The sequence below is a fragment of the Myotis yumanensis genome, unplaced genomic scaffold (genome assembly GCF_028538775.1).
Source record: "Myotis yumanensis isolate MYYU_CA2020_CCGP unplaced genomic scaffold, mMyoYum1.0.hap1 SCAF_4, whole genome shotgun sequence".
NCBI lineage: Eukaryota > Metazoa > Chordata > Mammalia > Chiroptera > Vespertilionidae > Myotis > Myotis yumanensis.
This window is the reverse complement of record NW_027223755.1, coordinates 111,217,085-111,244,079: the sequence shown is the minus strand read 5'-3', so window position 1 is coordinate 111,244,079 and position 26,995 is coordinate 111,217,085. Positions and strand designations below refer to the sequence as shown.

Genomic DNA, 26,995 nt, shown 5'->3' with positions numbered 1-26,995 from the left:
TGTCACATATAGAAATTTTTTGATATTTGCAACCATAGTAAAACAAAGACTTATATTTTTGATATTTATTTTATATATCTAAATGCCATTTAACAAAGAAAAATCAACCAAAAAAAAAATGAGTTCACGTGTCACCTCTGACACCCGTGTCATAGGTTTGCCATCACTGATGTAGAATAAGAGTAGTAAAAACTGGCATCCCTGTCTTGTTCCTGTTCTTAGGGGAAGTGGTTTGAGTTTTAGTTTTTTCCCATTGAGTATGATGTTTGCTTGCCGTAAGTTTGTCATATATGACCTTCATTATGTTGAGGTATGATCCTTCTATTCCCAGTTTGCTGGGAGTTTTTATCAAAAATGGGTGTTTGATTTTGTCAAATGCTTTTTCTGTATCTATTGATATGATCATGTGGTTTTTGTCTTTCAATTTGCTAATGTGATGTAACACGTTTATTGACTTGAGAATATTGTACCAGCCTTACATCCCTGGAATAAAGACCACTTGGTCGTGGTGTATGATCTTTTTAATATATTGGGGGATCTGATTTGTTTATATGTTGATGAGGATTTTAGCATCTATGTTCATCAGGGATATTGGCCTGTAATTCTCTTTCTTTGTAGTGTCTTTTTCTGGTTTTATATTAGGACTAGAGGCCCGATGCACAAAATTCATGCAAGAGGCTCAGCCCTCGCAGCCCCTCGCAGCCCCGGCTGGCCCTTCATCCAGAGGTCGTCTGGAAGGACGTTCGGCTGTTTGGTCTAATTAGCATATTAACTCTTTATTATATAGGATAATGCTCATAAAAAGAAGTTGGAAGTGTTCCTTCCTCTTGGAGTTTTTGGAATAGTTTGAGGAGTATAGGTACTAGTTCTTCTTTGAATGTTAGGAAAACTCTCCTGTGAAGCCATCTGGACCAGGGCTTTTGTTTGCTGTGAGATTTTTTTTTTAATGTATTTTTTATTGTTGATAGTATTACAGATATATTCTAGGCTCCTCTCTTACCCCCCTCCTCTCAGCCCCTATGCACCCCCCTTCAGGTCTTCACTACCCTATTGCCTGTGTCCATGGGGTATGCATATCTTCTACACTAATAAAAGAGAAACATGGTAATTGGCGTACGACCGCTACCCTTCCCATTGGCTAATTAGCGAGATATGCAAATTAATCACCAGCCAAGATGGCGGTTAACTCTCAACAAAGATGGCGGTTAATTTGCATATGTAGGCACAATGCAGGGAGGCAAAATGGAAAGCACAGAAGAAGCCCCCTGGCACTCCCAGGGGGGAGCTAAGAGCTGGGGGGCAGGGCAAAGGCGGCCCCCAGGGCCGCCTTTGCCCTGCCCCCCAGCCATGATCGGAGAATCCTGGCCTTTGCCACACTCGCCAGTGATAGCAGGAAGTAGGGGTGGAGCCAGCAATGGGAGCTGGGCAGGGGTGGAGCCCGGGATCTCGGGGTGGCTGCAGCCGCTGCCGGGAGCCCACGATCAGGGAGCGGTTGCAGCTGGGTGGGGGGGCGGCTGCAGCTGGGGGTCCCCGCTGCCCTAACGCCTCGGCCAGAGGCATTAGGCACGGGCAGGGGCGGAGCCCATCAGGGGACGGCAGCAGCTTGGGGGATCCTCTGCCCGGGCCTAACCCTTCCGCCAGAGGCGTTAGGCTGGGCAGGGGCAGCTGCAGCTGGGGGTCCCCACTGCCCGGGCCTCACACCTCAGCCAGAGGCATAAGGCCCAGGCAGGGGCGGAACCCACGATCGGGGGGCGGCTGCAGCTGGGGGTTCCCACTGCCCGGGCCTAATGCCTCGGCCAGAGGAGGTGTTAGGCCGGGGCAGGGGCGGCTGCAGCTGGGGGTCCCCACTGCCCGGGCTTCACGCCTCAGCCAGAGGAGTAAGAGTAAGGCCCGGGCAGGGGCGGAGCCCACGATGGGGGGGGGGAGGGGGCCGCTGCAGCTTGGGCTCCCTGCTGCCCGGGCCTAACGCCTCGGCCAAAGGCGTTAGGCCCGGGAAGGGGCGGAGCTCACGATCGGGGCGGCTGCAGCTGGGGGTTCCCCTGCCCAGGCCTAATGCCTCGGCCAGAGGAAGTGTTAGGCCGGGGCAGGGGCAGCTGCAGCTGGGGGTCCCCGCTGCCCGGGCCCAACGCCTCGGCCAGAGGTGTAAGGCCCGGGCAGGGGTGGAGCCCATGATCTTGGGAGGCTGCAGTTGCGGGGGTCCCCTGCCCAGGCCTAATGCCTTGGCCAGAGGCATTAGGCCTGGGCAGGAGCAGTGCCAGCGATCATGGGGAGCAGGGGCACAGTCGCTGATGGTGGGAGCTTGGGGTCCCCTGCCCAGGCCTAATGCCTTGGCCACAGGCGTTAGGCCTAGGAAGGGGTGGAGCAGGAGGTCCCTTGGAGAGCTGTGGGTCCCCTGCCCAGGCCTAATGCCTGGGCGAGAGGCATTAGGGCGGAGCGGTCAATTGCAGGGAGCAGGGGCCGAGTTGACGATGGTGGGGAGCTGGGGGTCTCTTGCCCAGGCCTAATGCCTTGGCCAGAGGTGTTAGGCGTGAGCATGGGCAGAGCCAGCGATCGCGAGCAGGGGCGGCATGGGCGATCGTAGGGAGCTGGGGTCCCCTGCCCACCCTGATCTGGGACACCCTTCAGGGCAAACCAGCTGGCTCCCACCTGTGCACCAGGCTTCTATCCTATATAATAAAAGGGTAATGTGCACATGCAATTTTTTTCCCCAAATATATTTTATTGATTTTTTACAGAGAGGAAGGGAGAGGGATAGAGAGTTAGAAACACCGATGAGAGCGAAACTTCGATCAGCTGCCTCCTGCACACCCCCTACTGGGGATGTGTACGCAACCAGAGTACATGCCCTTGACAAGAATCGAACCTGAGACCCTTCAGACCGCAGGCCGATGCTCTATCCACTGAGCCAAACCCGTTAGGGCGGTAATGTGCAAATTGACCCTAACAGCAGAACGACTGGGAATGACTGGTCACTATGACACACACTGACCACCAGGGGGCAGAAGCTCAATGCAGGAGCTGACCCCTGGTAGTCAGTGCACTCCCACAGGGGGAGCTCTGCTCAGCCACAAGCCAGGCTGAAGGCATCACATTGGCGATGGTGGGAGCCTCTCCTGCCTCCTCAGCAGCTCTGTGGATGTTCAACTGCAGCTTTGGCCCGTTGGCAAGTGGACATCCCCCAAGGGATGTATCACTGCCAGCTTAGGCACAATCCCCCGGGGAGCAGGCCTAAGCCAGCAGGTGGACATCCCCGGAGGGGTCCCAGACTGCGAGAGGGCACAGGCTGGGCTGAGGGACCCCCGGGTGCACAAATTTTTGTGCACGGGGCCTCTAGTTTCATCTTTTTGCATCTGTCTGTCCAGTTTTCCCAACACCATTTGTTGAAGAGGCTGTCTTTATTCCATTGTATGTTCTTGCCTCCTTTGTCAAATATTAATTAATCGTAATGGTGTGGATCAATTTCTGTGGCCTCTGTTCTGATCCATTGGTCTATATGCATGTTCTTGTACCAGTACCAGGCTGTTTTTGTTATAATGGCTGTGTGTGTGTGTGTGTGTGTGTGTGTAACATGCTATACATTTTCTTAAAATTAGAAATTGTTAATATTTATTAAGGAATTACTGTAACAGTAAAATATTTAAAATACATAAAAACATACAATGGCATTTTGGTTTATCTTGTTTTAGAGTTCTGTGCCTACTTTCATTATAAAAACACATTTTTGTATAAAAAAAATTTGCATACTGTTCTAAATTCTATTTTTACTTTACTTTCCCTATAGTAAAGAATATATGATATATATATTTCTTTTTTTAAAATTAAATCTTTATTGTTCAGATTATTATAGTTGTTCCTCTTTTTCCCCCTCATAGCTCCCCTCCACCAGGTTCCCACCTCACTGTCTCTGCCCTTACCCACCCTTTACTGTCCTCATCCATAGGTGTACAATTTTTGTCCAGTCTCTTCCCACACCCCCCACACCCCTTTCCCCCCCAAGAATAGTCAGTCCACTCCCTTTCTATGCCCCTGATTCTATTATAATCACCAGTTTATTCTTTTCATCATATTATTTATTCACTTGATTTTTAGATTCACCTGTTGATAGATGTGTATTTGTTGTTCATAATTTGTATCTTTACCTTTTTCTTCTTCTTCCTCTTCGTAAAGGATACCTTTCAGCATTTCTATAATACTGGTTTGGTGGTGATGAATTCCTTTAGCTTTTTCTTATCTGTGAAGCTCTTTATCTGACCTTCAATTCTGAATGATAGCTTTGCTAGGTAAAGTAATCTTGGTTGCAGGTTCTTGGTATTCATCACTTTGAATATTTCTTGCCACTCCCTTCTGGCCTGCATAGTTTCTGTTGAGAAATCAGCTGACAATCTTATGGGTACTTCCTTGTAGATAACTAACTGTTTTTCTCTTGCTTCTTTTAAGATTATCTCTTTGTCTTTTGCTCTTGGCATTTTAATTATGATGTGTCTTGGTGTGGTCCTCTTTGGATTCCTTTTGTTTGGGGTTCTCTGTGCTTCCTGGACTTGTAAGTCTTATAATGGCTTTTTAGTATACAGTGGGGCCTTGACTTACTAGTGTCCCGACTAATGAGTTTTTCGAGATACAAGCCGTCTCTCTTGGCTGATTTTTTGCTTTGAGTTGCAAGCTAAAATTCGGGTTACAAGCCAGCTTCAGATACCCCACCGCTAATTGGTGCAGTGAATGTCACAGTGAACACCACAACATCAGCCCAGCATCACGTGTCTCACTCGTTCACTTTTTGATTTGACATATGAGTAATTTGAGTTACGAGCTCCGTCATGGAACGAATTAAACTCGTAAGTCAAGGCCCCACTGTATACTAGTTTGATATCTGGTATTGTGATCCCTTTTACTTCATTCTTCTTTCTCAAGATTGCTTCAGCTATTTGCAGTCTTTTATGATTTCATATAAGTTTTTGGAGTATTTGTTCTAGCTCTGTGAAGTATGCCATTGGTATTTTAATAGGGATTGCATTGAATCTATAGATTGCTTTGGGTAGCATAGACATTTTAATGATATTAATTCTTCCAATCCATGAACATGGTATATGCTTCCATTTGTTTGTATCTTCCTCTATTTCTTTTTTCAATGTCTTATCGTTTTCCAAGTACCCATCTTTTATCTCCTTGGTTAAGTTTATTACTAGGTATCTTATTTTTGTTGTTGTTGTTGCAATGGTAAATGGGATTGCTTTTTTAGTTTCTCTTTCTGAGAGTTCATTATTGATTGGTGTATAAAAATGCCATCGATTTCTGGATATTAATTTTGTATCTGGTTACCTTGCCGAATTTATTTTTTAAGTCTGGTAGTTTCCTGGTGGAGTCTTTTGTTTTGGATGTCATGTAATTTATATATATACTAGAGGCCTGGTGCACAAAATTTGTGCATGGGCGGGGGGAGTCCCTCAGCCCGGCCTATACTCTCTCCAATCTGGGACCTCTCAGGGGATCCCTCTCGCAATCCGGGACTGCTAGCTCCTAACCGCTCACCTGCCTGCCTGCCTGATCACCCCTAACTGCCCTCCCCTGTGGACTTGATCACCCCTAACTGCCCTATCCTGCTGGCCTGATCACCCCTAATTGCCTCTGCCTCGGTCCCTGCCACATGGCTTTGTTCAGAAGGACCAGACAACCGGAAAATGTCTAGTCAACCCGGTCTAATTAACATATTACCCTTTTATTAGTATATATATGTATTAGAGGCCCGGGAGGGGGGGGGCGGGCGCAGGTCCCTCAGCCCGGCCTATGCCCTCTAGCAGTCCAGGAGCCCTCAGGGGACGTCTGACTGACAGCTTAAGCCGTCAGTCAGACATCCTTAGCACTGCCACGGAGGTGGAGGCAGGAGAGGCTCCCACCACCACCGCTGCACTTGCCAGCCATGGGCCCGGCTTCTGGTCGAGTGGTGCTCCCCCCGAGGGAGTGTAGTGACCACCAGGGGGCAGCTCCTGCGTTGAGTGTTTGCCCCCTAATGGTCAGTGCACATCATAGCGACTGGTCATTCTGCCATTTGGTCAATTTGCAAATTAGCCTTTTATTATATAGGATTTTTATTGATTTCAGAGAGGAAGGAAGAGTGAGAGAGAGATAAAAACATTAATAATCAGAGAGAATCACTGACCAGTCACCTTCCACATGTCCCCCATTGGGGATTGAGCCCACAACCCGGGTATGCACTCTTGGCCAGAATCAAACCTGAGACCCTTCAGTCCGCAAGCCAACATTCCATCCACTGAGCCAAACTGGTGAATAGTGACAATTTCACTTCCTCCTTTCCAATTTGGATGCCTTTTATCCCTTCTTTTTTTCTGATTGCTGTGGCTAGGACTTCCAATACTATGTTGAATAAGAGTGGTGTAAGTGGACATCAATTTATTTCACTCTAATATATATTTTTTTAAGGCTGACTTCATTTATTTTATTTTTTTGTTCTTTTTTAAAAATATATAATAAGTATTACAAACGGTATTACATATGTGTCCTTCCCCCTCCCCCGCCCCCCCCCCCCACCCTTGACAATGCCCTGCCCTCCCTTACCCCCCAGTGTCTTATGTCCATTAGTTATGCTTATATGCATGCATACAAGTCCTTCGGTTGATCTCTTACTCCCCTCCCTCCTGCCCCCCAACCCTCTCTGGCCTTCCCACTGCAGTTTGACAATCAGTTTGAGGCAGCTCTGCCTCTGTATCTATTATTGTTCAAAAGTTTGTAATGGTCTTTATTATCCATGAATGAGTGAGATCATGTGGTATTTTTCCTTCATTGACTGGCTTATTTCACTTAGCATAATGCTCTCCAGTTTCATGCATGCCGTTGCAAATGGTAAGAGTTCCTTCTTTTTTACAGCAGCATAGTATTCCATCGTGTAGATGTACCACCGTTTTCTAATCCATTCATCTACTGATGGGCACTTAGGCTGTTTCCAGATCTTAGCTATGGTGAATTGTGCTGCTATGAACATATGGGTGCACATATCCTTTCTGATTGGTGTTTCTGGTTTCTTGGGATATATTCCTAGAAGTGGGATCACAGGGTCAAATGGGAGTTCCATTTCCAGCTTTTTGAGGAAACTCCATACTGTCTTCCATAGTGGCTGCACCAGTCTGCATTCCCACCAGCAGTGCACAAGTGTTCCTTTTTCTCCACATCCTCTTCAGCACTTGTCGTTTGTTGATTTGTTGATGATAGCCATTCTGACAGGTGTGAGATGGCACCTCATTGTTGTTTTGATTTGCATCTCTCGGATGATTAGTGACTTTGAGCATGTTTTCATATGTCTCTTGGCTTTCTGGATGTCCTCTTTTGAAAGGTGTCTATTTAGGTCCTTTGCCCATTTTTTGATTGGATTGTTTATCTTCTTTTTGTTAAGTTGTATGAGTTCCCTATAAATTTTGGAGATTAGGCCCTTATCAGATATGACTTTGGCAAATATGTTTTCCCACGCAGTGGGTTTTCTTGTTGTTTTGTTGATGGTTTCTTTTGCTGTGCAGAAGCTTTTTATTTTGATGTAGTCCCATTTGTTCATTTTCTCTTTAGTTTCAATTGCCCTAGGAGCTGTATCAGTGAAGAAATTGCTTTGGCATATGTCTGAGATTTTGTTGCCTTTGGATTCTTCTAGAATTTTTATGGTTTCCTGTCGTACATTTAAGTCCTTTATCCATTTTGAGTTTATTCTTGTGTATGGTGTAAGTTGGTGGTCTAGTTTCATTTTCTTGCATATATCTGTCCAATTTTCCCAACACTATTTATTGAAGAGACTATCTTGGCTCCATTGTATGTTCTTGCCTCCTTTGTCAAATATTAATTGAGCATATTGGTTCGGGCTAATTTCTGTACTCTCTATTTTATTCCACTGACCTATATGTCTGTTCTTGTGCCAGTACCAGGCAGTTTTGAGAACAGTGGCTTTGTAATACAGCTTGATATCTGGCATTGAGATCCCACCTATTTTGTTCTTTCTCAGGATCGCTGCAGCTATTCGGGGTCTTTTTTTATTCCAGATGAATTTTTGGAGAGTTCGTTCTAGATCTTTGAAGTAGGCCATTGGTATTTTAATGGGAAATGCGTTGAATTTATAGATTGCTTTGGGTAGTATGGACATTTTAATGATGTTGATTCTACCAATCCAAGAACATGGTATGTTCTTCCATCTCTTTATGTCTTCCTCTATCTCTTTTTTCAACGTCCTGTAGTTTTCTGAATAGAGGTCTTTTACCTCTTTAGTTAAGTTTATTCCTAGGTATATTAATTTTTTTGGTGCGATGGTATATGGGATTGTTTTTATAATCTCTCTTTCTACAAGTTCACTATTGGTGTATAGAAATGCCTCAGATTTCTTGGGGTTAATTTTGCATCCTGCTACATTGCCAAATTCATGTATTAAGTCTAGTAGTTTTTTGATGGAGTCTCTAGGGTTTTGTATGTATAATATTATGTCGTCTGAAAATAAGGACAGTTTTACTTCCTATTTTCCAATTTGGATGCCTTTTATTTCTTCTTCTTGTCTAATTGCAATGGCTAATACTTCCAGGACTATGTTGAACAGGAGTGGTGAGAGTGGGCATCCCTGTCTTGTCCCTGTTCTTAGGGGAAATGGTGTTAGTTTTTGTCCATTGAGTATGATGTTGGCTGTGGGCCTGTCATATATGGCTTTTATTATGTTGAGGTATGATCCTTCTATTCCCACCTTGCTGAGAGTTTTTATCAAAAATGGGTGTTGGATTTTGTTGAATGCTTTTTCTGCATCAATTGATATGACCATGTGGTTTTTTTCTTTCAATTTGTTTATTTCACTCTAATATTTATTATTTTCTTCCTTCTACTTACTCTGGGCTTTTCTTGCTGTTCTCTTTCTAATTCTTTAAGTTGTAGGGTTGGATAGGTTATTAATAATTTTTCTTATTTTTAGAGGTAGGCCTGTAGTGCTATGAAATTCTTTCTCAGGACGGCTTTAGTTGTGTCCCAGAGATTTTGGTTTGTTGTATGTTTATTTTAATTGTTTCCAGGAAGTTTTTAAAATTTCTTTCTTGATCTCATTGGTAACTCATTCATTGTTTAATAGCATGCTATTTAGCCTCCATGTGTTTGAATGTTTTTAGGGTTTTTTTTACTGTAGTTGGTTTTTAATTTCATTCCACTGTGATCTGAGAAGATGCTTGGTATGATTTCAATCTTCTTGAACTTGTTTTGTGTCCTAACATGTGGTGTATCTTTGAGAATGACCCATGTGCACTTGAGAAGAATGTATATTCTGCAGCTTTGGGGTGAGATGTTCTATAAATGTTAACTAAATCCATCTGATCCAGGGTGTCATTTAGAGTAACTTTTTCCTTTTTTTTTTTTTAATATATTTTATTGTTTTTTTACAGAGAGGAAGGGAGAGAGATAGAGAGTTAGAAACATCGATGAGAGAGAAACATCAATCAGCTGCCTCCTGCACACTCCCCACTGGGGATGTTCCCGCAACCCAGGTACATGCCCTTGACCGGAATCGAACCTGGGACCTTTCAGTCCGCAGGCTGACACTCTATCCACTGAGCCAAACCGGTTTTGGCAAGAGTCACTTTTTCCTTATTAATTTTTTTGTCTGGAAGATCTGTCCAGTGAAGTCAGCAGGGGTGTTAAAGTCCCCTACTACAACTGTATTGCTGTCAATCTCTCTCTTAAACTCCTCCAGAAGTTTTTAAATATATTTTGGTGCTCCTATATTGGGTGCATATATGTTTACTAGGGTTATATCCTCTTATTGGATTGATCCCTTTAGTATTATGTAGTGACCTTTGTTGTCTCTTGTGATGGCCTTCATTATGAAGTCTATTTTGTCAGATATGAGTGTTGCTACTCCAGCTTTCTTATTCTTTCCATTGGCATGAATAATTTTTTTCCATCCCTTCCCTCTCATCCTGTGTGAGTCTTTTGTTCTGAGGTGAGTCTCTTGTAGATAGCATATAATTGGGTCATGTTTTGTATCCATTCAGCTACCCTGTGTCTTTTGATTGAAGCATTTAATCCATTTACATTGAAGGTTATTATTGATAGGTACTTATTTGTTGGCATTTTAATTCTGTAAGCCTATGTTTCTCTCTCTCTTCTTCTCATTACACCAGTCCATTTATCATTTCTTGAAGTGCTGGTTTGGTGGTGATAAACTTTTTTAGACTTTTTAGTCTGGAAGCTCTTTATTTCACCATCTATTTTGAATGATAACCTTGCTGGATATAGTAAGACTAGAGGCCCGTTGCACAAATTTGTGCACTGGTGGGGTCCAGTCGGCCCATCCACCCCGATGGGAGCCAATCAGGAGCAGGGCCAGCCGGGCGAGGGACCACGGTTGTTCTGGTCATTCTAGTCGTTCTGCCATTCAGTTGCTGGGCTTTTATTATTTAGAATTAGTCAGCTCAGCCATAACAAAATATCATAAATTTCTGTGGCTTAAACAACAGAAATGTGTTTTTCTCACAGTTCTGGAGGCTGGAATTTGTGGTCAGGGTACCAGCATAGCATCATCCCATACACCAGAAAGTGGTGGATCAATTGCCAGTCAGGGCACATGCCCAGGTTGCAGATTTAATACCCATCCCAGTGAGTGCAGGAAACAATGGAACAATGTTTCTCTCTCTCTCCCTTCTCTCTGAGATCAATTAAAATGAATGATAAATAAATAATATTCTATAGGTATGGTTTTAACAGGAAAGATATAAGTGATCTATAAAGTGAAAAACTTGTCATAACACATATATACAGCATGACCCCATTTAAAAAAATATTTATTGATTTCAGAGGAAGGGAGAGAGGATAGATAGATAGAAACATCAATGATGAGAATAATTGATCACCTGCCTCCTGCATGCCCCTACTGAGGATCAAGCCCAAAACCTGACCGGGAATCATATTGTGACCTCCTGGTTCATAGATGGATGCTCAACCACTGAGCCCTACCAGCCGGGCCCCACTTTTATCAATACCAGGCACATGAGGTACATTGGCAAGATCTCACTCCTAGACGAACGTCTGAAATTGCCCAAACTCCTTTGCAGCTAGGTGTCTGGATATGAATTCGTTTCTGCCGATTGGATGTGCTTACACAATATTTTGAAGGCAGAAGTGGGACAGCGGCATCTTCCTGCAGTTTGGGCTGTTTGCTGCTGGTGACCATGTTTGCAGAGATGGGAGGTTTTCTGCAGCGGAATCCAGGCTGTGCACAGGCAGTTGTGGCAGTGGCAGTGCCCAGTGACCTGTTTTGTGGGAGCTGGAGGGCACTTGTGGGGGCAGCAGCTTCCCGATCCCCGGACCACCGCTGAGCCAGTGTCCTAGAATTCAGTTGTGGCTGAAGGGGCAGATCCTCCCGCTGGGTAGGGAGTCTTTCCTGGGGTCCCAGCCTAATACCCACTCCTCCAGCTTTCTGATGATTTCCCAAGCACCAGTCCCCTGTGCTAAATTCTTTCCTGCCTAAAATGGCAAAGATATAAAAACATTTTGGATCCTCTACTGTCTACGAAAACAATGCTGCACAGGGTCAGGCCTGAGAAGTGGGTGAGGTGTTGCGGAAGGCTCCCTTCTTTGAATCTCAGCTTCCTCTTCTGTAGAACGGAGACCAAAGATTATCTGTTCATAGTTACTGAAGACCATGGCAGCTGTGTTTCCTGAAGATGGCCACAACATTTCCCATCCCTCCTGTGGCCTTGCCACTTTCCGCCACATCCTCCCTCTTGAAGCGGAGCTGACCTCTGGTGCACTGGTAGCCAGTACACTGGTTGCCTGCAGAATTCTAAGGCCAAGGCCGAAAAGGCGAGGGGCTGCAGCCCCACTCACTCCCCCAGGGTTTCCAGCTCTGCCCCCACCCCCATGCTGCTCGGGGCTCTGGGGGACTTGCCCTCCTGGCTTGCTTCTCCTCACATCATGGCCCATCTGCTGGTGCTGCTGGGCCCAGCAGGTGGGGTAAGAGCCCAGGTCGGGCCTCGCGCCTCCTGGCTCCTTTGTGCCTGCGCCCCGTGGCCCCTATTCCTGCCACTGCTCCAACTGGGACCAGATGCCCTGGTGCTGTGCGCAGCCGCAGGGACTGCTGTGGCCACCAGGAAAGCCTCCCACCTCATCCCCGACTCTGGCGCCCTGATCCTGGGTCCACTTCCGCCAAAGGAGAGTTTTGCCTGTGCAGTTGCCAGAGACCGAGCACCTCCAAGGTCCCTGGAACCCACATTTCTGCCAGCCAAGGCGGTTGGCCGGCTGGCCCTGCCCTGATCAGGGTGTTGGGAGCTATCCAGCCTGGATCAGGCTGGTTGGCTGCCATAGTGCGTGTCATAGCCACTGGTTGTTCTGTTTGTCCTGGTTGTTCCGCTGTAACGGTCCCTGGGTTTTTATATACAGGCAGTCCTCAGGTTACGGTCGGACTCCACGTACATTGTTTCATGGTTACGTCACCATTTCCCATTTACAATATTAATAAAAAAAAGTTCTGTCATTTCAATGTATGTACATATGTGCTTTATGTTTTTTATTATTTAGTTACCAAAAGTAAAGGCCAGGAATTGTTATCTTTTTAAAAAATTTCTTTTTACTGTTTCATTTCATTACTGCTGTGTATGTGCTCCATGTGAGTGACGTAGGTGCTTATGTAGGTGGGTTCTGACTTATGGCGAAAATCGCGTTATGTCTCGCCGTAGGAATGGATCTCTGACATAACCTGAGGATCTACTGTATATAGGTTGGTTTCAGATCCTTGCTTTTCATTGCCTTGAATACTTCATGCCATTCTCTTCTGGCCTGTGAAGTTTCTGATGAAAAATCAGGTGTCAGCCTTATGGGAGCTCCTTTGTAGGTAACAAATTACTTTTCTCTTCCTGCCTTTAAGATTCTCTCTCTGTCTTTAATTTCTGACATTTTAATTATGATATTTCCGAGTGTGGGCCTGTTTTCGGGTTTTTCTTGCTTGGGACTCTCTTTGCCTCTGAACTTTTATAACTTTTTCTTTCACAGGTTAGGGAAGTTTTCGGCCATTATTTCTTCAAAAATATTCTCGATCCCTTGCTCACTTTCTTCTCCTTCTAGCACTCCTGTTATGCAGGAATTTTTATGTTTCATGTTGTCCCACAGCTCCCTTAAGCTGTCCTGTTTTTAATATTTTTTTCATTTTGGTTATCTGATTGAGTGATTGTTTTTCTGCCCTGTCTTCTAATTCACTGATCCAGTCTTCAGCCTCCCCTAATCTGCTGTGTATTCCTTCCAATGTGTTTTTTGTTTGTTTGTTTGTTTGTTTTTTGTTAATCCTCACCCAAGGATATTTTTCCATTGATTTTTTTTTTTTTAGGGGGAATAGGAGAGGGATAGACAGAGAGAAACATTGCTGTGAGAGAATGAGAGAAGCACATCGATTAGTTGTCTCCTGCACAAGCCCCAACCAGGGCCCGGGCCAGGGAGGAGACTGTAACCATGGTATGTGACCTTGACCAGAACCAAACCCTGGGCCCTTTGGTCTGTAGGCTGATGCTATATCCATGGAGCCAAACCAGCTAAGGCCAACCTGTTCTTTATTGGTGCTATGTCATTCTTTATTTTCAACTGTTCTTTTTTCATAGTTACTATATTTTTTCTTATTCTGTTGAGCATCTTTGCCATCATTATTCTGAACTCTGTGTCTGAGAAATTTCTTATCTCTATTTTGTTTAGCTCTCCTTCTGGAGAATTCTCTTGTTATTTCATTTGGGGCTCATTTTTTTTATCTCCCTATTTTGGCTGCCTGTTTGTGTTTGTGTCTATGTATTAGGTAGATCTGCTATAACTCCCAATCTGTAGTGTAGGACAATGTCAGATGCTGTTTGTGACTAGCCTTTAGTACCCTGTTTGGAGCTATTAGCAATCCTCAACTTGTGACTCCCTCTGCTTGGACTGGGTGACTCTGGAAAGGACTAAGATGTGCACCAGGGTCTGTTTTGCCAGTCCCAGGCCCAGAAGGGGATCAGGCTAAGACTCAAAGCCTCCAGAGATCCACCTCTTCAGGCTGTCCACCACAGGGTGGGATAAGAGGTTTTCTAACAGGGTGGGGCAACTGCCTTCCCCCAGGCATAAACCGCCTGGGTAGCAAAGGTCTGCAGAGAAAAATAACCGCCGCAGCATGAGGGAATGACTCCGGACACAAAACTGTGATGGCTGCCATCCAAGCTCCAACCCCTGAGCCCCCAACCCTGGACTCTCCTCATACAGTTCCAGCCCCCCCTAACCTCCCTCTTCCAGAGCCAAGGTGAGTGGCTGCACACGAAATTTTGTGCATTGGCCCGTTAAGAGGGTGCCTGCATTTCCAGCCATCTCTGGCTGACAAACAGCAACCTTGCTGCTTCTCACAGCCACATGTTCTGTGGGCACTTTTCTCAGTTCTGGTGCTCTGGATTGGGGGCCCAGATTGGAGTTTAGACCCCAGAGTTCTCAGTGAGTACCCCCCACAGCTGAGATGTCCCTCCAGACCTTCCGCTGCTGTCTGTGGGAACCCAGCCACCCCTTCTGCATCTCCGCACTTCCTACCAGGCTCTATGCAGTCTCCACTTTCAGTCCTTGGTCATCAGGGTTCTCTCCAGCTAGCCTTCAGATGATTTTTCAGGGTTCTTTTTTTCAGTTTTAGTTGTATTTCCAGTTTGGTCCTGGGAGAATGTCAGTGTAGCTTTCACTTACTCTGCCACCATTTTTAATCTAAACTTCAAGTATTAATAATACAAAATCAGTGTCCAAAACATGATGGATCATTTCAAATGCAAGTAAAATAGGAGAATTGCTTCTGCTATGCTCAGTGTCCTAGGCCAGAGATGGATGAGTCCTGAAAGAGGAGAAGGTCACCATCTAGTGTTCAGATGAGGAGTGGCAGTGCTTTCCTAAGTGGGAATAGGAGGATGATTTTAGGCAGTGTTGTTCAAGGGCAGGGCATTAATTAACATAAAATCACATTATGAGAAAGTTATCTTTTCAGTCCATTCTCTCTCAATTCTTACTGAGGTAGTCACAGTTTGGTGCTAGTTTAAAGACAATATATTGTGGTTACAGCATGATTTGAGCTATTCTATTCCATTTGAATCCTTGCTTGGAAAGTGTTTTGACACCTAATAAGTGTTATTTAAGTGTTTGCTGTAATTACCAGTACTTTTCACACTTCTTTAACATTTGCTAATTTCCTTTTGAAACAGAGAGAAAGCAGGCCTCAGGCACAAAACTTAAGACACAATACTACCTTGCTGGAACATGTAGTAGCATTATACTGTCATTATCTTCCTTTTATGGTTACCTTCTACTGTTACTGAGAACTATTTTTGCAGAAGCACGTGTTCTGTACCATAGCCTCACCATGCCCATTTTAATGGTGAAGAAAGAGACTTGCTCAGCATCGCAAAGCTAGCAAGTGGAGAACCCCATTGTTTGGGCAGCAAATTGATGCTAAGAAACAGGTTGTCTTTGCCAGTAATGTATTTAACACAGGTTCATTGAGGGAATTATAACAGTTCCACAGGCCAATAGCAACAGGATAATATCTATATAAATAAAAGCCTAAGCAACCGTTTGACTGTTCGACCGGTAGCTATGATGCACACTGACCACCTGGGAGCAGATGTTCAATGCACAGGCATGGAAACATGGAACAGACTAATGAATCTCAGAGGGAAGGAGGGGGGGGGCAGGAAGAGATTAACCAAAGATCTTATATGCATACTAGAGGCCCGGTGCATGGATTTGTGCACCAGTGGGGTCCCTCGGCCTGGCCTGTGGGGATCGGGCCGAAACCAGCAGTCTGATATCCCCCGAGGGGTCCTGCATTGCGAGAGGGCACAGGCTTCTAGTCTCCTAATAGCCAATAAAGAAATAACATACTTTGAATGAAGTTACAATTGTTTCAGGCAAGAGGAATGTAAGGGAAATAAAGTCCAAATTCAGTGGAGATGCACCCTCCGAGCTGATGAGTGGATTCTCAGAAGAGCTGCTGTCCTGCCGCCAGGGCAAAGAGAACGTTTCCTGTTGTTAGAGCATGTTGTTGGCAGTGCTGGCACTGTGTTGGTGGGCGAGATCATCTCCTTCTTGGGGCTGCTGCATGGTTTTACCCCTCCTGGTAAAGAGTCATCTTACCATGGCAGAGCTAATGCCTGAGGTCTCTGGAGGGCTATGTAATGAGCAAAGAGTCCTCTTGCCCAGGCCGAACACTCTCGGTGCGTCCTCATGAAGTCTTGTATTTAAAGGCTAAATGTCCTCTAGCTGTAGCTGCTTCCCCACGTTCTTACCCGTAGGCCCAGCAGTGCCCGCCATCAGCTGAGCTACTGCTGACCAATGACAGCATCCCGTCGCAGCTCCCGCAATGAAATTGCTTCCCTCTTAGATCAAAACTTCCTTTGAGTCATAAGCAAGTGGACTTGAAATATTAAACAGTGCCATGCTCCTTTCTCCTCAGCCACTCTCCCTCCACCCTCTTCCTCTTCCCGTGCCCCCTGTCCTATGCAGTGCAGCTCAGTCAGCCACAGCAGGTCGCCTCCAGCCCCGTCCACCACTCACCGCTGCAACAAGAGCCTGTGTATTCAAGCCCCAGCGGAACCACTTAGGGTTTAGGCAGGTGCCCAGGTGCAGGTGAAGCCATCTTTGAGTCTAGGCTGGGGAGCCAGTGGGTTAAATGGCGCTCAGGCCCATTCTGCAGTCATCAGCTGCTGGGGGTGGTTTCCCTCGGAGTGGGAAGATAGTATTTCGTCTTACGTTTTGTGCCTGAGGCCTGCTTTCTCTCTGTTTCAAAAGGAAATTAGCAAATGATGCCATTCTGTACCCTAAGGGAGTCGTGGCAACTCCGGTAACATTTAAGGTCAATCCATCACATGGACAGCAGTGATTATGCTGGAAGCTCTTGCAAACCCCTGCCTGGCGCAGGCCTGGCACGCCTTCCCGGCCTCTTCTCGTCATGCTGCCCTGTACTTACTCCACTCCAACCACAGTGGGCACCTTTCCGTTCTTCAGACCCTCTGACCCCTCCCCCTCACGCCCCTGACGGGAGGGTGTGCTCCAAGCTATGCATAGGACTGGCTCTTCTTAACCTCAAATCCTGGCCCAGAGGCTAAAGCGACCCCCCCACCCCCACCCTAGTCATTTTCTATTACATTTCCCTGCTCCATCTTCTTAATAGAATGGTTCCTTTCTGAAATTATGTTCACTGACTTCGTTTCTTCCTTACTGTCCATCCACACACACTAGAATGTAAGCTCCAAGAAGGCGAGAACATTTCCATCTTGTTTTATTTATTATTTTTGAAATTCTCACCTGCGGATATTTTTCCATTGACTTTTAGACAGAGTGGAAGAGAGAGGGAAAGACAGAGAGAAATATCAATGTGAGAGAAACAAATGGATTGGCTGCCTCCTGCAGGCGGCCCTACAGGGCCTGGGCGGGGAGGAGCCTGCAATGAGGTACATGCCCTTGACCGGAGTCTAACCGGGGACCCTTTGGGCAGCAGGCCGATGCTCTATCCACTGAGCTACACCGGCTGGGGCTCTCTCTTGTTTTAGCACCTTGGTCCGTTGTAGCTCTAGCACCAGGAATGGTGCCTGGCTCAGAGTGGGGCTCACAGCACCCGGGGAAGGGAAGGAGCGCCGCCTCCGGAAGGGGGACAGTCCGGGCGGCTCAGCCTGGGCGCCCAGAAAGCAGCACCAAAGCTGCCTGCCCACCGGAGGGGCTTCAGCTCCACCTGCCGAGCCTCGCGGTGGAGGTCGCAGGAGTCCCGGGTAACATTCTCGGGCTAGAAGGTTCCTCCCCTTCGGCTGTGGGCCCCCGGGCGGGTGGTGAGCCTGTGGGACTCTCGTTGGTCCTGCGCTGGAAACGGGACAAAAGGTGGGAACCTGGCGCCCTTGCCCAAGTCCAGGCCTTCCGCGCCAGCTGCTCAGGGGTCCGCGTGCCCTGGGGTCTGGCGGGGTGTCCCACGCACCCCAAGGAGGCCTGGTGAGAGCGGCCCCTGGGGTCCAGCCACGGGGAGGGGCGAGGAGAGGGAGGGGAGCGGGCACTGCCGCGCGCCCCCGTCCGTCCGCAGCGCCCCGCACGGACTGCTCCGAGGACCCGGCCGAGCTGGCCGCCGGGATCCGCGCGGAGGACCGAGCCCCGGGCCGCAGCCGGCCCCTCCACCGGCTCGCTGTCCACTCCGGCTTCCCTCCCGCAGAGGCTGCGGGGAGCCGAGGCCCAGCCTCCCGCGGGGGACGACGCGCGAGCCTGGCTGTCGGCGCACCGTGTGCAGCTTGAGAAGCTCAGCTTGGCGGACCTGGCCGGCCCGGCACCGGAGCCGTAAGTCTGCCCCCGCCCCGCCCCGCCCCGCCCCGCCCCGCCGCGGGGACGCCCGGCCCGCCCGGCGCCCTTCACCGGCTTTGCTCCGCAGGGAGGAGGCCGGCAGCGCCGCGAACACGGCCGCCCGCCGCCTGGAGTCGAAGCTCTCGGAGTGAGTGCCCCGCGCCCCGCGCTCAGGACCTGCCCCCCCCGCCCCCCCCCCCCCCGCATCTGCCCAGGGCGGCCTCTGTGGGACTTGGGTCTCTTCCCGCTCCAGCCCGTTTCGTTTTTTCTCAAATAAGGAGGTCGGCCCGGCTCCGTTTCCTCAGCCTTCGAACATGGATGCGCCCTTTGGAGACACACAAACCCCAGCTTCATCTGCTGGTCGCGCTCAGGGGGACCTGGTGACCGAGGGCGGGGCGCAGCCTTTCCCAGATGCTGCCGCAGTGGCAGCCCCTCCAGGCGGGGCGCACAGACCGCTCCCCGTTCCCGTTGTCCCGCAGACTTACAGCGCAAAGCGGGGATGATGATACATCGCTCACACTCACTCGTGCGCCCGTCCCCCGAGGGCTGCGTGCATGGCTCTGTCCAGGCCCCACGGCTTACAAGTTCCTCTGAAGTTCACTGAAAGTCAACTGCTAAACGGCCAATTTGTCAGATTTGTCAAACCAGTTGGACGACAACTTTTATAGCAATTTTTATGGAGTTGGAGGGTTTAAACAGGTTTTAAAGAACATGTTGGTTGGTTGGTTTTCATTGTAAGCAGAGCTTTTGACGTAATGTCCGAGTCTATTCAGTCCATTGGTCATTTGGTAAATTTCAAGGAATTGGCTTTCATTTCCAAGTTGACTTTTGGGAAATTGACTTGAATGGAGTCCCGGCATCATCTTCGTGTTGGAGGTGATGCGAGGCTGGAGCGGTTACCAAAGCTGCCAGGCCACTCAGCTAGGAGACACCTCGCTGACAGCTCCCCACTGGGCCCTGTGCATGTTCCGGGTCCCTGAAAACCACACTCCACCCACGGCCCCAGGGTCTCATGCCCAAAGCCTGCCTTGCCCTTCTCTGGGCCCCCAGATCCCACCAGCCTTCATGAGGGCAAATGAGTTACACTCCAGTGACGGAGCCTGTACGCGGAGCGTTGGTGACCGGCTGGTCTCCAACAGCCACTGGGGTGGTTTGCTGCGTGTTGGAAGCTAAGTGTGCGCAGTAGCCGGGCAGGTGCTGCTGGTGGCCAGGGAGCCTTTCTGCTCGGCCCCAGGGCCCCAGGGCCCGGAGTGTCTCAGAGAGGAGGGTGTGAGGGGCAGGAGTGCTTCCTGCTTCCACAGGCGGGTCCCTCTCATACCCCCACTTTCTCCACTGCATCTTGCCTCTAGTCCCCACCCCTTAGGCACAAGACAAAGCCATCCACCCACACTCTCCTTCCAGGGAGGTGGCTGTGGCTGGGTGACAGGGCTGACCTCGGGTGACGACTCTTTCTGGTGTTTTGACAGAATGATTGGGCTCTATCAGCAGAGGATCCAGTGGCTCTCGGAAAACAGCAGAAAGGTAACACGCGGGGTTCACGCCTGGCCCCTCTCACCATCCCCTCCGCAGGGTTCACGCCTGGCCCCTCTCACCATCCCCTCCGCGGGGTTCACGCCTGGCCCCTCTCACCATCCCCTCCGCAGGGTTCACGCCTGGCTCCTCTCACCATCCCCTCCGCGGGGTTCACGCCTGGCCCCTCTCACCATCCCCTCCGCGGGGTTCACGCCTGGCCCCTCTCACCATCCCCCACGCGGGGTTCACGCCTGGCCCCTCTCACCATCCCCTCCGCGGGGTTCACGCCTGGCCCCTCTCACCATCCCCTCCTCGGGGCAGAGCCCTCTCAAGTGCCCATCATAGACTTCCGACAGGAGTGTCTTCAGCCACAGGAGAAATGCCTGCCCAGCACAAACTGAACACCACGCAGCTGTGTCCAGGCGCAAACCACGCGCCCCTTTGTCACCTCGGTGGTTTTATTCCCAGGGAGGCTGTTCCCAGGTTTGGGGAGATGCTCACCAGCTAGAGTGACGGCCAGGGCAGACCAATCCTATGCCCAGGGGCTGAGATACCCCACCGTGGCCCTGTGTATGCTCCGGGTCCCGGAAAACTGCACACCACCCACGGCCCCAGGGTCTCATGCCCAAAGCCTTCCTTGCCCTTCTCTGGGCCCCCAGATCCCACCAGCCTTCATGACGGCAAATCAGTTAAATTCCAGTTGAGCATCGGACTGGAACTAGCGCTCATTCCTGGGGAAAACCAGGGGATGGGGAAGCAGGGGAGAGGGGTAACCCCCCAAACCTCATGGACTGAGACACACGGACTGAGTGCTGTGGGGGGGCGGGGGGGGGCGGTTCTTGGCCTCAGCCGTCTGGTCCTGTGCGCCTCCAGCAGGCGCTCAGCTCCGCTCCCGTCACCTTGGGCACTTTGTGGAGGAGAGGGGTTGTCAGGATGGGCAGGGCGGGGGCAGGGAAGCTGCTCGTGTCCCAGGGCCCAGGCCTGCTCTCCCACAGGAGGCTCCGCGCCCTGCAGAGCCAGGCTGGCTCACCGGGGCAGACGCAGAGGAGGGGGAGCCGGGGTGGTATTGCAGGCGCCGCTGCTCCCCAGCCCGGAGGGCAAGTCCTGGGCTGAGAGGGGAGCCCGCTGGCGGCGGGCGCGGGGAGGAAGCAGGAGAGCGCGGGTCCGAGGGCCAGGGCTGCTTCCGCTCCCCCTGGTTCCTGACGCTCCTCTGCTACTTGTGGCCCCAGGACGCCGAGGACTCGGGTCTGACCTTTGGCTTTGGCCAGAGCGAGGTCACTGTCGCCTCGGACACGTGGCTGTGGTGGAGGGGGGTGGGGTGAGAGCCTGGGGGGGCTGAGGAGTGGGGGGGGAGAGCCTGGGGGGGCTGAGGAGTGGGGGGAGAGCCTAGGGGCTGAGGAGTGGGGGGAGGAGAGCCTGGGGGGGCTGAGGAGTGGGGGGGGGGAGAGCCTGGGGGGCTGAGGAGTGGGGGGAGAGCCTGGGGGCTGAGGAGTGGGGGGAGAGCCTTGGGTTGGGGCTGAGGAGTGGGGGGAGGAGAGCCTGGGGGCTGAGGAGTGGGGGGGGGAGCCTGGGGGGCTGAGGAGTGGGGGGGAGAGCCTGGGGGGCTGAGGAGGGGGGGGGGGAGCGCCTGGGGGGGCTGAGGGGTGGGGGGGAGCCTGGGTTGCTGAGGAGTGGGGGGAGAGCCTGGGGGGGCTGAGGAGTGGGGGGAGGAGAGCCTGGGTTGCTGAGGAGTGGGGGGAGAAGAGCCTGGGGGGCTGAGGAGTGGGGGGAGAGCCTCGGGGGGGCTGAGGAGTCGGGGGAGGAGAGCCTGGGGGCTGAGGAGTGGGGGGAGAGCCTCGGGGGGGCTGAGGAGTCGGGGGAGGAGAGCCTGGGGGGCTGGGGAGTGGGGGGGAGAGCCTGGGGGGCTGAAGAGCACAGGCCGCATTTGGGCAGGAAGGCGGGGAGGAGGCAGCAGGAGCCGGTGTCCTGGGGTCTGGGGGCCCGCCCAGGGGAGGCAACCAGAGCCGTGGCCGGAGGCAGAAGACCCCCGTCAGCCAGAGGCGGTCTTGGCTGCAGGTCCTTGAACCAGGACAGAGGCAGCGCTGGGCCCCGGCCGGCGGGTGGCAGGGCTCTGGGAGGAGGGCTCTGAACGCCCCGGTTGGTGTCTGTGGGCTCAGGGAGCCGAGAGCGCACGTGGAGGGCAGGGGCGTCACGCGTCCTGCAGCAGCGGGAGCGGGGGCGGGGCAGGGGGCCCGGGGCACGGAGGGACCGCGCACGGGAAGGCCTGCTCTGCGCTCCACGCGTGGCCAGGGGGCGGGGCGGGGGTCCACGGGCTCCGAGCACACGGCCCAGGACGGAGCTCGGCTCCTGCCCCGGAGCCAGAGCCGGGAGGGCGGCCGGAGGGGTGACCTGAGACGCGCAGGAGGATGCGCTCCTGCGGGCCCTGGGAGCTCTGCACGGGCGGAACAGCGGCACCGGGCGCCTGGAGCCCGCGCAGGGCAGGGCGGCAGCCCGGGAGGCGGGGAGGGCTGGCCGGTCCTGGCGGAGCCGCCCGCCGCAGGGCCCCGGCTGCAGAGCGCCCCCACCCCCTCCCGCTCACCCCCCCGCCCTTTGTTTTAGGCGTTCGGCCTCATCAAGGGGGCCCGCGTGGGCCTCCTCATCGACGCGTCCGCCCTGGGCGGGGGCCCCCGGGGAGAAGCCTTCCAGCGCGACCTCACGGTGAGTCGGGGCGCAGGCCCGGAACGCCCCCCTCACCCCCTGCCCCTGCGGGCGGCCCCTTCCCCTGCGGGCGCCCGGCTTTGTTTCTCGCAAAAGCAAATGATTTGTCTCCCCAAGAGCAGCTCTCACCTCGTTGGCACACACAGTTGAGGAGCCCCCTCCGAGTATTTCCCCGGCGGGTGAGCTCCTAGCTTCTCCCCAGAGCAGCCCCGCTCCTGCCTCTCTCCCCACCCTGGTTCCTGGGAGCCCAGCCCGGCTCAGGCGCCCAGCCTGCCCTGCTCTCTCCGGCCTGCCCGCCTGTAACTGAGGCTGAGCGCTCTACATGGAGTCAGACCTCAGCCCCCCATCGCTCTCGGGCTCTGTGACTGCATTACTAATCCGCCTGCGCCTTGGTTATCTCATCTGTAAAATGGGGGTGACCACAGTGGCCTCACAGGGCTGCCAGAGGAAGACAGGGCTTCATTCAAGCTTCATGCTTGGTATAAAGTCTGGCATAGAAAAGTCTTTCCTCTCTGAAATCAATAAAAAATATATATTTTCTTAAAGACAAGACCTCTGAGGTCTCTGTAAAGTAACCTGTGGAGGGAAAGGAGCGGCTTTCTGTGGGGACCTTAGCAGCAAGAGCCAGCTCAAAGACTGCAGAGTCCAACCTGGGCCGGTCACCCAGACCTGTGCTGGTCTCTGTCGGTGACTGGGAAGGCCGCCGGTGCAGGCTGGCCTCCAGGGTCCTCAGGGCTGTGTCCAGAGACCTGGTCTAGAGCAGCCCGCACAGGCTGTGTTGGTGGCACAGGTGAAATTCCCAGCTCGGGGAGAGGGGGAAGGACACATTTTACTCTTGGATGTTCACCAACTACAGCTTAAGAACATCGACCAAACAGGCTGGCGTTGTGCCTGTTGCTCCATCCCCAACTCACATGCTTGGAGGGAAATTACTGCCCCCAGCCCCCCTTCTCCCTCCCGAGGCCACAGTGAAGGGTTCAACCACAGCGCACACTGAGACCAGGAGCCAAGACACACACACATCCCACCACACTTCTGACCAGGTGGGCAGCGGCCCAAGGCACTGCTCCGGGAGGGAGTGGCCGTCTGCAGGTGGTGGCATGAGGGTGTTGCTGGTGGAAATGAGGCTCTTTCACAGTCACAAGGCAGGCATTCCAGGGACGCACGAACGGGAAGGTAAGGTTTAGTGGTAATGTAACGGGCAATCAATGGGGCTGTGCTGCCTGTCACTACTCGAGCCAATGAAGCAGAGACAGGGTTGAATCATATGAGCGTTTATTCCAATCCTGCCAGCAGCAGGGAGAGCAGCAGGTCGAGCAGCAGGTCAGCCACAGAAATCTGCTCTGCCCCCACCATAAGCCGGCTGCTTATATTGGGTAGAAGGACAAGGATTACGTGGGGAAGGAGGCAAAGGGTGTGCCATGTGGGCAGTTTGCAGGTAGGCAGAGGGCTGGGCCTTCAAAGGACTGGCGTTCTAGTTTCTGCAGCAAAGTTGTTCATCTTCCCCTGGTGACAGGCAGCTCCAGAGGGGGAGGATGGGCTGCACCTCCAGGTGAGCTCCCAGGTCCTGAGTGTGGCTGCCAGCCAGGGTAGAATGTGCCTTCCGTAATCAGAGCAAAACAATCACGGTTAATAGAGCAGGATGGATATTTCTCACAGTTCTAGCTGGTTCCTCACATTCTATCGCTGCCCCTGTCATTTCCCACTGCTGTTTCCATCATCTCATGTCTATGAGATTAGTTTTAGATGAAAAATCTCATCCTGCTGGACTGCATTTGCTTCTGCCTTAGCAGTTCGTGGGGAAGGAATACAGCAAAGGCGGGATCTCAAAAGAGGAAGACAATGAATACAGCAGCAGGCTGCCAGACTACAAAAAACAAACAGGAGAAAACTAAAAAGAATTCCTGTGGCCCAGACAGGCTGGGCAGCCAGGAAGTTAGGTTGGCTAAGTCCGTTCCCAAAAACCCTTCTCGTTGTTTACCTTGGAGATGGTTTCCCTAATTTGTTGAATGTTGTTTTCTATTAATTGAGAATTGTCAGAAAGATTAAGACAGCACATTCCTTTACATTCCTCACAATCGTGGTTTTGCTGCAACAGCAAACCTATTGCTGCCCGATCCTCTAGCACTGCCTCCCTGGCCTGGCTCAGCTCTGGATTCAGCCCACATACAGCCCTGTAAGTGGCATTCAGGGCTTTACCTGCCTCAAGCCAGCCGGGTCACTTCCGCATTGAGGGAGCTGTCACTCCAGCATAACAAAGAGGTCAGAGCCGTAGTCAGCAGGGCTCCCAGGGAAGAGCCTCGATGCAGGCTGCTGCCACGGCCGGCCGTGGGAAGGTCTCTTCTGGTTCGGACCCTGTGATGCTTCTGGGGCAAAGACAGTCAGCCGTCCTAAGGAACAAGCCCCCGGTGCTGCAGGCAGGGATATATGAGCAAACAGTCACCCCACCTATCAGAAACCAGCGGCTGGCAGCTTGGTATGTCCATACTGTAAGGAAGGGTGAAATTATGAGAACCACTCACATTGTAGTTATTAGATATTTAAAGACAAAAACTAGAACACCCAGCAAAAGAGAGACATTCACTACAGGAAATGATTGCAGCAACCTTTAGAGAAAATATTCCGGCATCCTTTTCCCAGACAGTGGGTCCCAAAGCATAAAGGTCCGCATCTATGACTTTCTCCCTAAAATGAATAGATTAATTCTATATATTAGCAATGTGTCCCAACTCCTACCAGGCAAAATGTAAAGGTCCGTTCCATATAAGTTCCTCCATTGCCAACTTCAGAGCAGTTGGAGTGGGGAGAAGCACGTCTCAGTGTCTAGTCCATTTCTCCTCCGGTTGGCCCATCGTCCTTGCTCTGCTCATGTCCAACTGCCTACCACACCCTCAAGGACCTTGGCTCTGAATTCTTTCATGGAAAAGGGGCATAGAGTCTCTTCTGAAACTACTTCATGCTGAGGAGGGGCAGAGGTTTCTTTCAGAGCCAAGAGATCCTTGCTCTCTGTCAGAGGGACGATGAGTCCTGGGCATGGAAGGAGGTGGCATGGTGTCTAGAGGTGGTATTCTCTAAGTACTTGTAGGGCTTGTTACCTGGTAGAGATAAACTGTGTTATAAAATTTAGTACTATTGGGCAAAAATTAGAAGAGCAAGAATTATGGCAAATGGTCTGGTGGAAGGATAAAAACATTTCAATTCTAATAATTCTCCCTAAAATCACCCTCATTTTTATTAAAGAGCCAAATTAATACCAATTTATTTACTGTAGTAAGTCCAGTTGCAATTTGGTCTGATTGTTTGCATGAACACAATAAGAATAACAGTTGATCAGCTAGGCTATATAGATATATATATATATTTTTTTCTGGAATCTCATGATCAAGCTTCAATTAGCCCTACAGGGCAAAGAACCTAAGCCACCTAGCTGCTATTAGGTTTTCCTGCAATACCTCTGTACACCTGGATGAATTCAAGTTGAAGTTCCCAATGATGTCTTGAGGTTCCTTCCTTGCCATCTCTCAGGAAAGTAACCTTTGTTCCATACCTGGAAAGACTGCTATGAACCATGTGACCAAGCAAGGTACCAGGCTTATCTCCAAGGGGCTCTTGTTAGCATCATTCCTTAAAGCTTTCTGGTGACAACCAGAGTCCAGTATGTTAGACATGACATTCCAAAGTCTTTCTTAATAAAACCATAACTGGAAACTGGTCTTATTGAATTCATGCAAAGAAATGTTTTGCCATGACTCATTAAGAATTGCCAAATTCCGGAGGGATCAGGTAGGGAGAAAAATATAATTTACCAAATTGCTTTAAAAATGCTTCCTATATCTGGGAAAAAGTTCAAGAATCAGCAATACTTTCAACAAAAGTTACAAAAACTATATAATTATTTTCAGTTCATTCAGTCCCATAGTCAATTATTTGTTTCTTCTGATTTTTCCTGCCAATATTTCTATAAATTCAGATACTCTATAGAGTTCTGATAATTTTCATCCAGTTTGAAGGGGGTGATATGAAAATGTCAGAGTCCTTTCCATGGATCCCTCAGAAGATGTAACATTTTTCCAAACACACTATAATAAAACAGCAACTGTCTCTAAATGACAAGAAGAAATTTAAAATGACACAGATATTGATTGATTATAATGCAAATGACCTGGAATCTTGTTCTTTCTGCAAAACACAATATTCCACAATATTAAAACTAACAATCAGTTATAACTGAAAGCATATCAGAATCTATTTTAATAATATGCATATATAAATAGAATAGAGTTATTTCTTTATTTGACAAAGCTTCCCATGTACCTGAAGTATAACATTTTCCTTCATAAAGAGAGAAAAGCAATTTCTTGAGGCATTCCAGGGCCTATTTCTTAACATTAAAACCCTGAGAAAGTTGTCAAACTTATTTTACCAAAAGATTATATATCATCATCATTATTATTATGAAGCAGTATTAGATGTT

The 26,995-nt window shown here is 50.1% G+C and overlaps 1 protein-coding gene across 1 annotated transcript in view; it reads left to right on the top strand.

Annotated features, from left to right (window-relative positions):
* The window catches only part of VWA3A (von Willebrand factor A domain containing 3A), a 75,391-nt gene that overhangs the window by 13,046 nt on the left and 35,350 nt on the right, over positions 1-26,995 (top strand). Inside the window, 4 exon segments of the mRNA XM_070413698.1 lie at positions 18,188-18,309; positions 18,401-18,460; positions 19,779-19,833; positions 22,423-22,521. Of these exon segments, the coding sequence (XP_070269799.1) occupies positions 18,188-18,309; positions 18,401-18,460; positions 19,779-19,833; positions 22,423-22,521 (336 nt within the window).